The 14,430-nt window shown below is 38.7% G+C and overlaps 2 protein-coding genes across 4 annotated transcripts in view; one reads left to right on the top strand and one right to left on the bottom strand.

The window, feature by feature from the left end:
- The window catches only part of mark4b (MAP/microtubule affinity-regulating kinase 4b), a 76,505-nt gene extending 72,818 nt beyond the window's left edge, over positions 1-3,687 (bottom strand). For all 3 annotated transcript variants that reach the window (XM_059331941.1, XM_059331942.1, XM_059331943.1), the window contains exon 1: positions 2,746-3,687. In XM_059331941.1, coding sequence (XP_059187924.1) covers positions 2,746-2,793 — 48 coding nt within the window. In that variant the 5' untranslated portion in view covers positions 2,794-3,687. The remainder of the gene's footprint in view (positions 1-2,745) is intronic.
- A 6,335-nt stretch (positions 3,688-10,022) lies between these two features.
- On the top strand, positions 10,023-13,621 carry si:dkey-182i3.11 (leucine-rich repeat-containing protein 15). The gene is given in 3 exon segments (XM_059331944.1): positions 10,023-10,370; positions 11,341-12,454; positions 12,457-13,621. Coding segments are annotated over 3 exon segments (2,130 nt in total). The 5' UTR covers positions 10,023-10,109; the 3' UTR covers positions 13,212-13,621.
- Positions 13,622-14,430: the final 809 nt, after the last annotated feature.

Raw genomic sequence — 14,430 nt, 5'->3', positions numbered from 1 at the left:
ACACAAACTGTCCACAACATTCACAACACGTTCACATAAAAAGATCTAAATGCCTGGTGGATTGTGCCACCTCTATAAGTGTTTCTGGGTCCTGGCAGCGGGCTGCAGGCAATAAACACCCAACTGTAACAATCCGCAGGAGAGTCGAGTCAGAAGCATAGACTGTATAAAACAGGAGCAAGGCCAAAACCACATGGCAGGTTAGTGAGGAGAGGGGACAGCAAGGGCCTAAACATGCAAACAGCAAACGCCCCTGAGCAGAGCCACCCAATCTTTACTCCTCCCTCAAAATATCACACACTCCAAATCAGAACCAATAGCTTCCAATCTTGTTTGTGCAATAAATAAGTACAATTCCCTCACATGCATACCGCACTTTAAACAATGTCTCTGCTCTGTTCAGTCTCCAATAAACACAAACCATCTTAGAAGGTTTTAGATTTATATATTGCTTGCACTGATTTTTCTTTTTTTCTTTATTTAACAGTGACTTGTTCTTTAGTTTAAGGTTACTTGTTTTTTCATTTTACTGTCACCGGTTATATTTAACTGTTATTTATACCCCATGTGTATAGTGTTACATTTTAAAGTGTATTATGTTAAAGTTTTTTCTCTTTTGATGTGACCATATGTATAGTGTTCAAATGTTTTTTCTCTTCTCTTGCCATTTCTGTCTGATTAGTCGTTTGGGAGCTGCTGTGACCAACACAATTTTCCTGATGATTCATAAAGTATTTCTTTCTTTCTTTCTTTCTGGTTTTCATGTGCTTTCCCATGAATTTTATTCATGTCAGTCTGAGGGTTGTCCACAGCCCCGTTGTGTTGGCGCTGTACTTTTCTGGAAACCATATCTGTGTTTATCAGTCATGTTTTTTGGCCAGTGACGAAGCAATATGATGTTAAAAACCTTCTTCCCCAATCAACAAACCCAGGACTTTCCACCTAGGGGCTGGTGTGTCCAATTGTTGGAAGTTTTGTCCAGAATAAGCTTCTTCCTTTTTCTTTAAAGTATAACCCTGTTAATTAAACCGACCCAAACCAATTGGTTTCTGTGCCAAACCTCAAACGAAGCATTGTTTTCAGTGTTTAACACAGTGATTCTTAAATCTTGAAAATAGTCATCGTGTTGTGGTCGTTACATGTTTGTAGCATGTTTTAAGTCGCGTGGTCACAATGAGAACGAGATTCAACCTTATCTGTGGTTTACAGAAATGTACAATACCAAAATTTATTCCAGCAACTGGCTTTCAAATAAAGATGTTTGGCTAATACAGGCTGCAGTCAAGACCACCTTAATCCAGTCCAAGTCAAGACCCAGCAAGTCGCAAGTCTTGATTATGACCATATTCGCAAATGTGAATTAGTCTGGAACCTCTCAGTTCATTTTGGATTTCCAAGGCGCCTCAACAACGGATGCAGACAACAAAGCTTCTGAATAGAACTACAACCAATCAGAGCAAAGCAATGTGTTACAGAGCGCTGTGTCGGGTGTTTGGTCTGTTTTCAAGCAAACAACCGAACCATCGACTAATGCTGCGTTCAAGTAATAGTTGGAGGTCATAATTTCCCAGTTTACAAGTAGGAACTCCAACTTTGAGTGCCTTCAGATGGCACCTTGTCTAGTAAGAGGTCTAGGAGGTTGGAAATTGTTGACTAAGAGGGGTCAGGGCCCCCTGTCTGTCTTTTGGTTTGACTGTCCCACCCAAAATCTGCTGTCAACACCCTCGTTGCTGCGGTAAAAGGTGAAGTAGCCCAGGAAACCAGCTAACTGTGAGTCAGCACTACTGGAGACACGATATGTGAACACCTCGTAGAGGGATAGTGACAACAATAAATACCCTTAAATAATAGGGGGGAAATCTTCTGTATTTTGTTAGGTGCTGCGAAGGGAAGCAGCTCTTTTTAAAAGCTTCAATGCAGGGAGAGAATAATATTTCAGGCTGCTGTGTTGATGTTAGCTAGGTGCCCTTGAGATAAAAAGGTGGAGGTTCTTCTCTGTACTGATAGAGATATTATAGTGAGGCTCACATCCTTACAAGAAGTCATTATAAAAGAAATCTGGTGAAATCCTAACTCTCCAGAAACCAGACAGACGCTGAAGCCACAGACACAGAACAACATGAGCAGGACAAACCGGGCTAGCCTGACACAGCAGATTTTGCAATATTGTGCAGCCCACTGAGCTGGTTTTCAGTCTCTGAGGGGGAGCCAGACAGACAGGGTGGAGGGGGACAGACAAGGTGAAGAGCTGGACGGAGGGTGATGGAGGAGGGTGCAGGGCAGGCTGGGTGTGGAGAGGAGAGGAACGGGCTGGGTGGCCTTGCATCAGATGCATTAATTATTGATCAGCTGGGGGGAGAGAAACATGCGCACTGAGGACACCGGTGTAGGTGAAAGATGTTTTAACTCATTGATTAAATATGTGTGCAGTTTTCATGTGTGTTCAATGTAGCACACACACACACACACACACACACACACACAGGACTCTGCAGCCAGAGCTGGCCCATGTCCCTCCCGTGTCCTCCATCTCCATCCGGTGTGTCCAATTGCAACCCGTCCCAAATGAGCTCGGGGAGATTAGCGCGTCTGTGTCGCCCTGCTTGATTGCAGCTGCTCTTTGCACATGGCAGACTAATCTCACGGCCATTATCATCATTTTCTTCAAAAGCACAATAACCTCTTCATGCTGCTGAAGGTGACAAACAGACGCCCTGTGTGTGTTTTTTCTGGTTATCTACTTACATGGTCCGGGTTCCGCTCGTTCCCAGGCAGTGCCGTGCGTAAAGACATGTTCGTCCCTGAGTGCGCGTCGTCGTCCAGGAGAAAATAAATAAATTGGGTTTGTGATCACTGGGTTTAAAAAAAACAGCCTGGTGGTCAGAGAAGAAAAGCTCACTTTTCATACAATCCTCATTGTCACAGTCCGTGAAGGCAGCACAGATCACCAAGACAGTGATCCAGCTTCAAATGATGCGCAAAAACCAAACTACATCCACCTCATGTCTGTCTCATGTGAAGAAAAAAACAACAACAGCCCAGACTGAACCCCCACTCAGCTTCTCACTTTCCCCCAGTCCTTCCAGACGCTATCGGACCATGTCGGTGGACGCTGGGAGGCTCGTTAATAAAAGAACCCGGTGGCTCGTCGCTTTACTTTCATCCGTCTTCTTGTGGCGTGAAAGCGAAGAAAACGCGACCATGGAGGCGACCGGAGAGGGTTAAAAAAAGAGAAAACAGCCGTGGGCTCAGTTGAGAAAAAGAGGGGGGAGTTTGTGTTTTTTTCCTGTTCGTTTGATAATTTTTCTGGGTGGCAAACGTCAAAACGGAGGCTCCCACTGAGGAATAGTCACGGAAACAGCAGCGGAAACCGTCTGAGGCCACATTTCAAGACGCCGACAGATGTCCGGAGCTTCGGGGGAACAAATCAATGGCAAACTGCGGTTGAATTAAAAAAAGCGGCGGATGTGCAGAGCCTCCCAGCCAGCCAGCCAGGCTCCGGTTCCTCCTCTCGGTCCAGTCCGCCCCGGAGCGCCTCTCACTCGGTTCTGATCCAGCTGATCAGCGGTGAATGAAGAGAGACCCCCAGGAACCAGAGATGATTCTTCCCGGAAACATTATGCGTTTAAACGCCGAGAAGAGACGAAAGAAAAACGGGAACCCCTTTCCACAAAAACACAGTGACAAGAGAAAGAGGGAGGGACGTCACGGTGATAAAAGGCAGGGCTGCTGCGTCGGCGGCTGCGCATGCGCGGACACGAGCCTTTCTCGAGTCATTCGCTCTTTTTTAAAAATAGACTTTTTTTGCGCAAATTTTTTTATATTCACATCATAAAAGCGTGCAGTATAATATAGAATTTTCTCTCTCTATATATATATATATATAGGCCTATATGTATGGATGTATATATGTGAAATTCTATATTATACTGCACGCAATTTTGAATATTTTCAATTTTTTTTTTCAAATTTTGAATATATATATATATTATGATAATGCACAATACGTTTCGTTAATCTGATTCTGCTTCTTAATTGTAAGATGGTTATTTCTTCATTAATTTCATTTTATTTTATGAATATAAAATGTAAATCGATAATTACAACTGGGGGAAAATGTATTAATATTTTCTTTAATATTATAAACAAATTATTTTGTCCAAGTAAACATTTCATACAAATATCCGCGTCACATCACATCATGCTCACTCATGCTGCCTTCAGGTGCTCCTCATTAAATCAGACTTCCGAGTTTCACAAATCATAACACGTGCTTGTGAGTTAAAGTCACAGTTAATTGAAGGATGACTTACTTTTCGACAATTGTATGCAAACAAAAACAGCAATAAAGGTCGTATGTTATGTTTAAGGAGAACATCTCTTGACTTTTAACCTCTGAAACAACTCAGCTCTTATTTTTGTCTCTTAACTTCATCATCATCGCCTCCTGGTGGCTAAAATCATTCAGAGACAAACATACACTCAGTCAGTTTAGCACTGTTAAAAAGCATAACTATTACAATTATTATTATTATTATTATTATTATTATTATTATTGTTATTGTTATTATTATTATTATTATTATTATTATATTATTATTACCATTGTTTATACAAATAACTTCCCTTAATTTAACAGATGTATGTGAATATCGCCACTGTTAGGGTCTATAATGCTATAAATACTTTATATCTACCTAATGTAAATAAAGCAACCTGTTACGTTGATTGCAGCAACATATAATATATGTATTAATATATATTTACATTTTTTTATATATGTATACAGATGTAATACATATGATTTATATTTACATATCTGTAAATACTATTTTACTGTTGTATTTAGGCTATAAGTCATACTTGTTTATATTTTACTTTTGTGTTTTTCTGTTTCTGTGCACAATGAAAAAAGGAAAGATATTAATCAACTTTAAATAATAATCTCAGTTTTCTAATTTGTTGATTTGATTGTTGTACTCTTATTACTAGTTATTGAAGTTATTGTATCAAGTTTGTCAACAATTGTTTTCCTGTTGAAGTTGAGAGTTAAAAGAAAAACTAGTGTAATTTCTTGTACACATTGTTTATTGTTTATTGTTTTATTTGGATCCCCATTCTTCCTGGGGTCCGACATATAATATACAGCACATACAACTGAAATTAAAACAAACTTAAAGAGTTAACAATGGAAATAGTGAAAACCAAGAATATAAAAAGAGAGCAAAGCTTTAAAATCAGGATCTTTTATATATTCTTCATTGTTCTATTTTATAATTTCATTCTACATCTTTATGTTTAATATCCATTACTTAAAGATAGATTTCCTACATAGTTTAATACACTATAGCTATATTCATTACGTAGTAGTATATATACCTTACTAACATATTATCCTATATTTTTAATAGAAAATGAATAGCAATTATGTCCATATATATACATTTAATTTTATTAACTCTGTACTCGTGGGGACAGAGTCCTCTCTGTGGATCAGCCGACCTTTCCAGGTCAGAGCTGCACAGTCTGTTGAGAACTTTAAAACATTATTAAAATATTATTTATTCTCCTTGGCGTTCAGTCCCAGCGAGGCAAGAATCCTTGGCTTTTTTACTTTTTTACTCTTTTATTTTCTTTTTTTAACACTAACTCTGTTTTGAGATTGAGTTTTTATTACTATTTTATTGTTTTACTGTTTTTAGTATTTTATTTTTTTCATTGTTTTTAATTTCTAACTATATTTGTGTATGATTTTGATTGCATTTCAATAACTGTACAGCACTTTGGTCAGCTGAGGCTGTTTTTAAATGTCTATAAATAAACTTTGACTTGACTTGCCTTGACTTGAAGGGCGTGGCCTCTTATAATATATCTATGTTCAGGGAATTAAGCATATTATAAGGGGAAGGATGGCCCTGAAGGTGAGGCTCCTGAACACCACTCACTCAGATAAAACATTATTTCCATCTGTGAAACAACACAAAAAGAGTTCCATATTTTAATTAAAAGCTGAATATATTGCAACACCAGCATTAGATGCTGCAATGAAAATTCGATATGGTCATTATATATATTGACATGTTCACCCAGATCAGTTTAGAAATCTAATCTGTATGTTTAATCTTTCTGTCTCTGTCTGTGCATCAAACACAACCCCCCCCCCCCCCCCCCCCCCACCCACACACACACACACACAAACACTCCATTCACACAGACATGCAGTAGTGTGTAAGTGTGTGTGTGTGTGTGTGTGTGTGTGTGTGTGAGAGACATTATGTCACCAGAAGTTTGTGAAGACCTCCTACCAGGAAATCTGCCTCATCTGTGTTTTTGGCTTTAGGACTATAATTAAGTGTGTTAAAGACAATTCAACCAACATTTATTCACAATTTACAGGATTAAAAAATCAGCAGGCCCAATTTACACTGCTGGAAGCATTAATCGTTCAACACAACAATATTTATCCCATGCCGGAGCTCCTGATATAATTTTTACAAGCTTAAAGTCCCAAATTGATGAACAGGAACAACATCCTGACACTCATTATCATGGTCGATCAAACTTCTGCCTCTCCAAACCAAAACTCCACTTCATGCTTTGACGTCTGACAGATTTTCTATAGTTATGTCCTGATTTTGAATTTCCAGGTTCAGAATATTTATATTCATAATTATAGAAATTCATGGTCAACCAGCCTCACATCCTGTGAAATTCACAACAATATTGTAGATAGGACAACTTGTGCAACAGATATCATTAATTAAAAAAATTATTGCATTTATTTGTTAATGTTTGATGTCTGGTGTCATGTTTTTTTTTAATGTAAAGCACCTTTTAAGATTATTTGTGTTGTTATTTTTTGCCTTAATCAGCTTGTTCTCAGGAGAGAAAATGAAGATTCTGGAGATGCACACATTCATGTCAGATCAGAAACTATTAAGAAAATATGCATGTGTATATTTATGCTGCAAAGTGATTCATAATCTAATGAATAGAGTGTTCTGTAGGGGGAAGCTGTGGTTTAATTTTGATGTTTCGTAAATTTTATCCAACAAAACCATAAATACTTCCTGCCCAGGTTTAGATTATTGTTTGATTTTACCTCAAATTTGATTTCTATATAAAACGCATAAAACAAGGCTTAATTTCACAAGGAATTCACAGCCTTGAGGATTTGGATTTTAAATTACACACTGCAAAAAAGGTGTGTCTAACAACAAGATAAAAACAATAAATCTTGCTGCATGGACAGATAATTTCACTTGACAAGATTTCTTAAATTAAGATGATTAAATCTAGAAATAAGCATGTTGAACACTTAAAATAAGAAATTAACTCTTAAAACAAGATAAATTAAAGCTGCAAGCAGCGATGAACTGGCCCGAGCAGAGTGACCTGACAATTATTTGTTTCTAACCAAGATAAAAAAAAAAACGTTAGATTTAGAAGTGTTAGCTAATTAATCTGGTTTTAAGAGTTAATTTCTTATTTTAAGTGTTCAACATGCTTATTTCTAGATTTAACAATCTTAATTTAAGAAATCTTGTCAAGTGAAATTAGATAATTTCCCCCAGATTTAGTGTTTTATCTTGTTTTAGACACACCTTTTTTGCAGTGCAAGTCTTACCTGGACAGATCTGGACCTGTTGGAACGAACCCAGGGCCTCATCCTTCCCTCGAACCCCTATTTCCTGGTACTGACTGAGACCTTTAGTGACCTGTGAGGCCGACGCTGGAACAAGCAGGTGAGGAACAGACGAGCAGACTCACTGTCATCCCTCGGAGAACAGAGGCAGAGAAAGAGAAAGAGGGAGGTTCACCAGGAGAGCAGAGAGCTGCTGCTGCTGCTGAAAGAGAATCGATGGTGGAAAGGGCGAGCAGAGCAGCGGTCCATATTTCCAGGGACTACTGAGTCTGTTCTGAACACTGTGTTACAGAGTACACCAGCATCATTAGCACCGGGGTCCAGTCAGCTGTGCATAAACCAATTAGAGGAAAAAACCAGTGTGGAATCGTCAATACATCTAATGGTTTATGGAAAAGGAAGGGAGGGGTGTGAGTCTGTTTCTGTCTGTTTTAGTGATTTGTGCTGATCTGAGCACGTCAGCAGGGATTGATCCAGCCAGCGGGTCATGCTGACCCCGGAGAGTTTGTGTTCTTTGATAACTGTGAGGGCCTCCACGGACATGATGTATTCCAGCAACCATTACGACTACACGCCCAACCCTGCCCGTTACCAAACTTTAACCCTGCTGCCAGGAACTGACCCTCAAACAGACCTTTGCATAAGTGGAGAAGAGACAAACTAGATGTCATCACATGACTGGATGGACGTTTATCGTCCCGTAAGGATTGGGGAGGAGGGGCCTGCTCCGCCTGCTGGGAGGACCAGTAGGTTGTTATCAGCTCATTGAATGGGCTGACAAGGACAACAATGTATAAATATATAACAATGTTATCTATAATGTACCGATAGTATATTTTATGTTACAAGTGGTATATTTTATTGTTACTTTTAATGTAAGTCTTCTGCTTTAGTTAAAGGCCCATTCTGACCTCCTGAGTGTGTAACAGTCAGCAGAAATAACTTGCTATAGGATCTGGGACATGTCAGATATTAGAGGCATAATATAAACGGTATAAGTTGTATCCTTTTAAGGTTAAAAGTAGACCTAGCAGCGTGTGCGTGCACGGAAAACGTGCAGCATACGTTGAACTGTGGGCTGTTACAATTCTGGTTTACAGAATGTTTAAAAACGCCCTGACACAGAGAGAAAACTCAGAGGACTCAGGACTGAATTGGAGACGGGACACTTAGCAATTCTTAAAATTTGACAAGTGTTTTCCTGCTATAACTAGGCAGTGTAATTTGGATGTCTGATAATAAAGAAAACAAAAAGGAACATCAACGTGCTCTCTGATTCATTTTCTCACTCAAGAGAGGTAGTAATTTCACTACAATAACCCTAACCCTAACACCTAACAGGGACGTGTTTGCCCTAACCTCAGAGAAGTTAGTTTTGTAGCAAATTCGTAAGGAAATTGTGGCCTTTTAAATAATCGTAAATGCTTTGTTTTCAGCAAGCCACCATTGAATGAGAAAACAACATTCTCAACCTAACAGCAGGTTGTGTCATTTTTTTGCAGGCTCCAAGTTTTGGCATTGCATAATTTTACAAAAAAACAAACAAAAATTGTTTCTCATGATCTTTCCTGTCCACTGCATAGATCAATTTCAGTGGAGAAAAAAGCTTCAGTCAATTTTTACCAAATCTTATTCGTCATACAAACCCTCAATACTGATTTTAGGGTTTTTACATGATTGTTAAATCTTTTAGCAGAATCAATTAAACCACAAAAAACCTGCCTTTTCTGTCCCTTGTGATTTAGGTCTGCAGCAATTTTGAGCCACTCATCTTTGCTGCTGAATAAGACAACTTGTTTTTTGAGGAAGTCATCTAAAATGATAGAGCTATTGATGTGGTTTGTCGGTGTGCTGTGGGGATTTTTTTAGTCTGTATAAATGTGTGACAGGAACTGTGCTGCAAAGTTGTCACTTTGGTTAAAACATCGCTGCAAGAAAACAGAACATCAAGCACGGCGTTCTCATCAGCGGTAAGTTTTATTTTAATAGCAATTACAAGAGTAACACTTGAAAATTATTTACTAAATAGACAATTGAACACTTTTGACTAACCCCTAACAAAAAATATAAATCTCAAAGCAATTTAAAAAAATGTAATAATACTATAATTTCCTGTAAAAAATAAATAAATCTTGCACTTGTAAGATACAAAAAGAAAGTCTGAATGATCATGAATCAGTTTAATCTAAAAACATTTGCATTTCCTTCAGGAATATAAAGTTAATTTCTCTTTTTATCCAGCTAAATTGGTTGCAACATATAAAATGAAAATGATATTTATTCAGAATATATATTTTAAAAAAACACTTTTATGAATACTTACAGATATGTGATGGGAAGTTTTTGTTTATTTGATTCTCACTCAGGTCTTGGTCTCTAAAAATGAAGCAAACTTGAAATCATATCTTTAACTTAATACAGAGACCGAGAATAAAGATTTTCTGCGTGTATAAAACACTTCAGAATGAAAGAAGCTCCCATGCTCCGTGTTTGTGTTCAGCTGCAGCCGACCATGTTGGCAGCCTTGACTCTGGCCTCTCTGAGCCTCTTGGTCCGCTCCGACCTTTGCCCCCCAGCCTGCAAATGTCTCCACAACCTGACCAGCATCGTGTGTCTGGAGAGAGGACTGGACCAGATCCCTGAGCTGCCAGAGACCACAGAGCAGCTGTATGTCTCATACAACCAGATACAGGAAATACCCAGGCATGGGATGGAGAAGCTTCAGGTATGAAACACAGCTTTAATCTGTGTGTGATGCTTTAATAAATGTCCCACTGGACCCTACACACTGTGTCTAAAAACAAGATAAAAACAGTAAATCTGAGGGAAATGATCTTGCTGCATGGACAGATAATTTCACTTGACAAGATTTCTTAAATTAAGACTATTAAATCTAGAAATAAGCATGTTGAACAGAACGAACAAATACATGACTTTAGTGTTACTAATTACATATTTTCAGTCTTATACAGTTTAGTGACAAAAATGAAACTGTCTTGACTCGCAAAAATGATCTATTTAAATGAACAAACATATGTGTAGTTCATGACACAATTCAAATTGAGTCAAAAAATGAACACTGCAAAATAGGTGTGTCTAAAAACCAGATAAAAACAGTAAATCTGAGGGAAATGATCTTTCTGCATGGACAGATAATTTCACTTGATAAGATTTCTTAAATTAAGATTATTAAATCTAGAAATAAGCATGTTGAACGCTTAAAATAAGAAATTAACTCTTAAAACAAGATAAATTAAAGCTGCAGGCAGCGATGAACTGGCCCGAGCAGAGTGCACTGACAATTATTTGTTTCTTACCAAGATAAAAAAAACTTTAGATTTAGAAGTATTAGATAACTTATCTTGTTTTAAGAGTTAATGTCTTATTTTAAGCGTTCAACATGCTACGTCCATTATTTATACACAGTCTATGGGCTGAAACTCTGCTGCATCATTAAAAGTGTTGCAAGTGATGACGACTTAATTGGCTTATTTTACGATTTTTCAGGACAGAACATCCTGTACTCTCAAGACATTTCAGTTGGCAGTTCTTTCGTTTAATCTCCTCTGAAAAAGGACTTAATACCCAACCTGGGCTTCTGAGACTCAATTTTGATGTTTTAATTCACAGTATTATAAGGAATTATTCATAACCGAGTTTTCACAAGTCTTCTTTCCTTCCTGGGTGTTCTGTAGGTACTGGACCTGACTCGGAATCAGATGAATGTCTTTCTATCCCTCAACCCAGTTTGGCCGAATATGACGAAGCTGTCTAAGCTCCTCCTTTGCAACAACGACCTGACGTTTCTCCACCCTGATCAGTTCCTACACTGCCCTGCTCTCAGCCTGCTGGACCTCAGCGGGAACAAGATTGAATATCTGCCCGTTGGATTCCTCCGTGGATTAAGACATCTGACGGGGCTGAATCTGAACTTTAACCAGATTCAAATCTTACAGGTTGGTGGATTGGAAGGAGGCATCGCGCTCACTGACCTCCACCTGAGCCACAATAATATCACACAAATAGAAGAAGGTGTGTTCAAGAACTCCACTGTGCTGGAGAAACTTGATCTGTCCAGAAACAGAATCACAAGTGTGGGCGAGGCCAGCTTCAGAGGAGCGACAGGTCTCCAACAGCTGGACCTGAGCGGTAACATGCTGGTGGCGGTACCGGCTGAAGCACTGAGGGACGTTAACATGCTCAGGTCTCTGCACCTCCAGATGAACAACATCTCCAGCCTTCCAGACAGCTGCTTCTCATCCCTGGGCCTGTTGGTTCATCTGGACTTGAGCTACAACAAGCTGGCGGCTCTGTCTGAGGGCTCGCTGAGAGGTCTGAGCACACTGTGTGAACTGGACCTTAGCGTCAACCTCATAGATTCTCTTCCTTTAAAAGTCTTCAGCGGCCTGATCGGCCTCGAGGAACTTGATTTGTACAGAAACAGACTCACATCTCTTCCCGTGGACGCATTCAGCAACTTGAAAAAACTAAAAGAACTCCAGCTGGACAGCAATCAGATCTCTTCCATACCAGTCGGGGTGTTTGATCCGCTGTCCAGACTCAAAGAGCTCCACCTGTCCAAGAACCGCATCATGAACCTCCACCATGCTCTTTTCAACAAGCTCAAGTCTCTCCAGAACCTGTACCTGTACTCCAACGCTCTCAGGCACCTTCCCAAAGGCCTTTTACACAAGATGAGGTCACTCAAGGAGATCGACCTCGCTGACAACCACATCAAGTCTCTACATCCTTCAATCTTCAACGGTTTGTTGAGAGTAAATTCACTGAAGCTCTCTCGTAACCATCTAACCTCTACTACTCGGACCAGTTCAGAGACCTCATCAGTTTAAAAGAGTTATTAATGAATGAAAACCACTTTGGGAACCTTCCTACAAGTCTGTTCATGAATCTAACAAGTCTTAATACGCTGGATCTGGAGGAGAACCGTATCACTGAGCTGTCTCCTGATGGGTTCGTAGGGCTGAGCCACCTTAAAGAACTCAAGTTGAGCTTCAATCAGCTCCGTGACATCCCGTTGAAGACCTTCGATCCCCTCCACAAGCTCCGCAAGCTTCTGCTGAAGAACAACAGCCTGAGTAGTTTACACCCTCAGCTCTTTACCCGACTTTCCAAGCTAACAGAACTCAACTTGGATGGAAACAAACTGAATCAGCTGCAGCCGAATGGATTTCAAGGACTTAAAAACCTCCAGAAATTGAGTTTGAAGTCCAACAAGCTGAGAGTGGTGGAGAATGGGACTTTTGAGGCTTTAAAAAACCTCAGCGGCGTCTATCTGTCGGGTAATTTGTGGGACTGCACCTGTACACAGATTATTTACATCAGCAACTGGGTCAACATGCACAGAGAGAAACTGGGAGATCAGCCCGTTTGTTCCTTCTCTCCTTTTTCTTCAGCCTTATCACCGAATCCATCACTTTCTCGGGCAGCTCTGTCTCCCCTCTTGTTGAAAGATCATTGTATTAAAAGTGCTGCAAGACTCTCATCACTTCCTCTAGAAATGCTGAATATGCTCATGATTTCTGTCATAGCTGTTGGTTTACTGTGACATCCTTTGAAGTGGTTTTGTGCCCTCTTACATTTTCTTGCTGCCTTTGCTTTTCATGTCTGCTCTTAGATTTAAAGTAGTTCCACCATAAACTCAATGTACTGTACAAAATAATGTTTAATTTACAGTAAAATACTGGCAGCTTTGGTTGTCAGAATTTCACTGTAAAAAATACAGTTAATGGGTTTTTCTACTGCAAATTTAAATGTAATTTAGACTGAGCAGTCCCTTTATTTTTAGGGTAATTGTGTCCCTGTGATATTATGCCATTTCCCCTTTAATTTCACATGAAAAAAACTGTTTTCTACAGTTTTAAAGTTTTGTACTTTTCCTTGATTTACGGTAATTAAAAGCATAAACTCCACCATAAGCTCAATGTACTGTACACTGTAAAAAATAATCTGTTTAATTTACGGTAAAATACTGGCAGCTTTGGTTGCCAGAACTTCACCGTAAAAAAATACAGTGAGCGGGTTTTCTACTGTAAATTTAAATGTAAATATCAGCAAAAACTGATTTAGACTGAATATTCCCGTTATTTTTAGGGTAACTGTGTCATTGTGACATTATGGTATTTCTCCATTAACTTTACATGAAAGTTTTATATTTTTTACAGCAGAACTGTGTGTTTCCTACAGTGTTTTATGAGAGTAAAAGTTAAAGTTTTATGCTATTCTTTGATTTACGGTAATTAAAAGTGTCTACTATGGTGATATACAATTTATAATTTTACGCCCTATTTCTGAAGTAATTTGACAATGTTTTACTGTAATTATTACAAACATTTTTTTACAGTGTAAGTTTGATAATCAACAGTAAGTTTGTGATTTGTTGACTGTGTTTGTAACAGCATTTGATCTTCATCTTGACCAGTCAGAAAGAGATATTTTATGATATGTTTTGTTCTTTGCTCTTCTTCTGATGCATTATTAAAGTCAATTAAACAAAATAAAAGACAAGGTTTAAGCTTCAATGTTTATCAGTTTGACTCACAGTCACAAACTGAGATATAACAAACATACACTCCACAAGAGAAGTTACAGATGAAACATTATTACAAAATAACTGTTCAGTCAGCACGTCGGCTCTTCTAATGCACACAAGGTAACTTAGTTTCCAAAAACTCACAGTTGTGTTTCATTAATCTATTAGAGTTCATAATCTAAAAAAAAACAAAAAACATGTTGGTTCAATCATTATAAATATCAGTCTTACAACT

The sequence above is a fragment of the Centropristis striata genome, chromosome 4 (assembly GCF_030273125.1).
Source record: "Centropristis striata isolate RG_2023a ecotype Rhode Island chromosome 4, C.striata_1.0, whole genome shotgun sequence".
In the NCBI taxonomy this organism is placed as follows: domain Eukaryota; kingdom Metazoa; phylum Chordata; class Actinopteri; order Perciformes; family Serranidae; genus Centropristis; species Centropristis striata.
The sequence above is the reverse complement of the archived record's forward strand: the minus strand, read 5'-3'. Positions and strand labels throughout refer to the sequence as shown.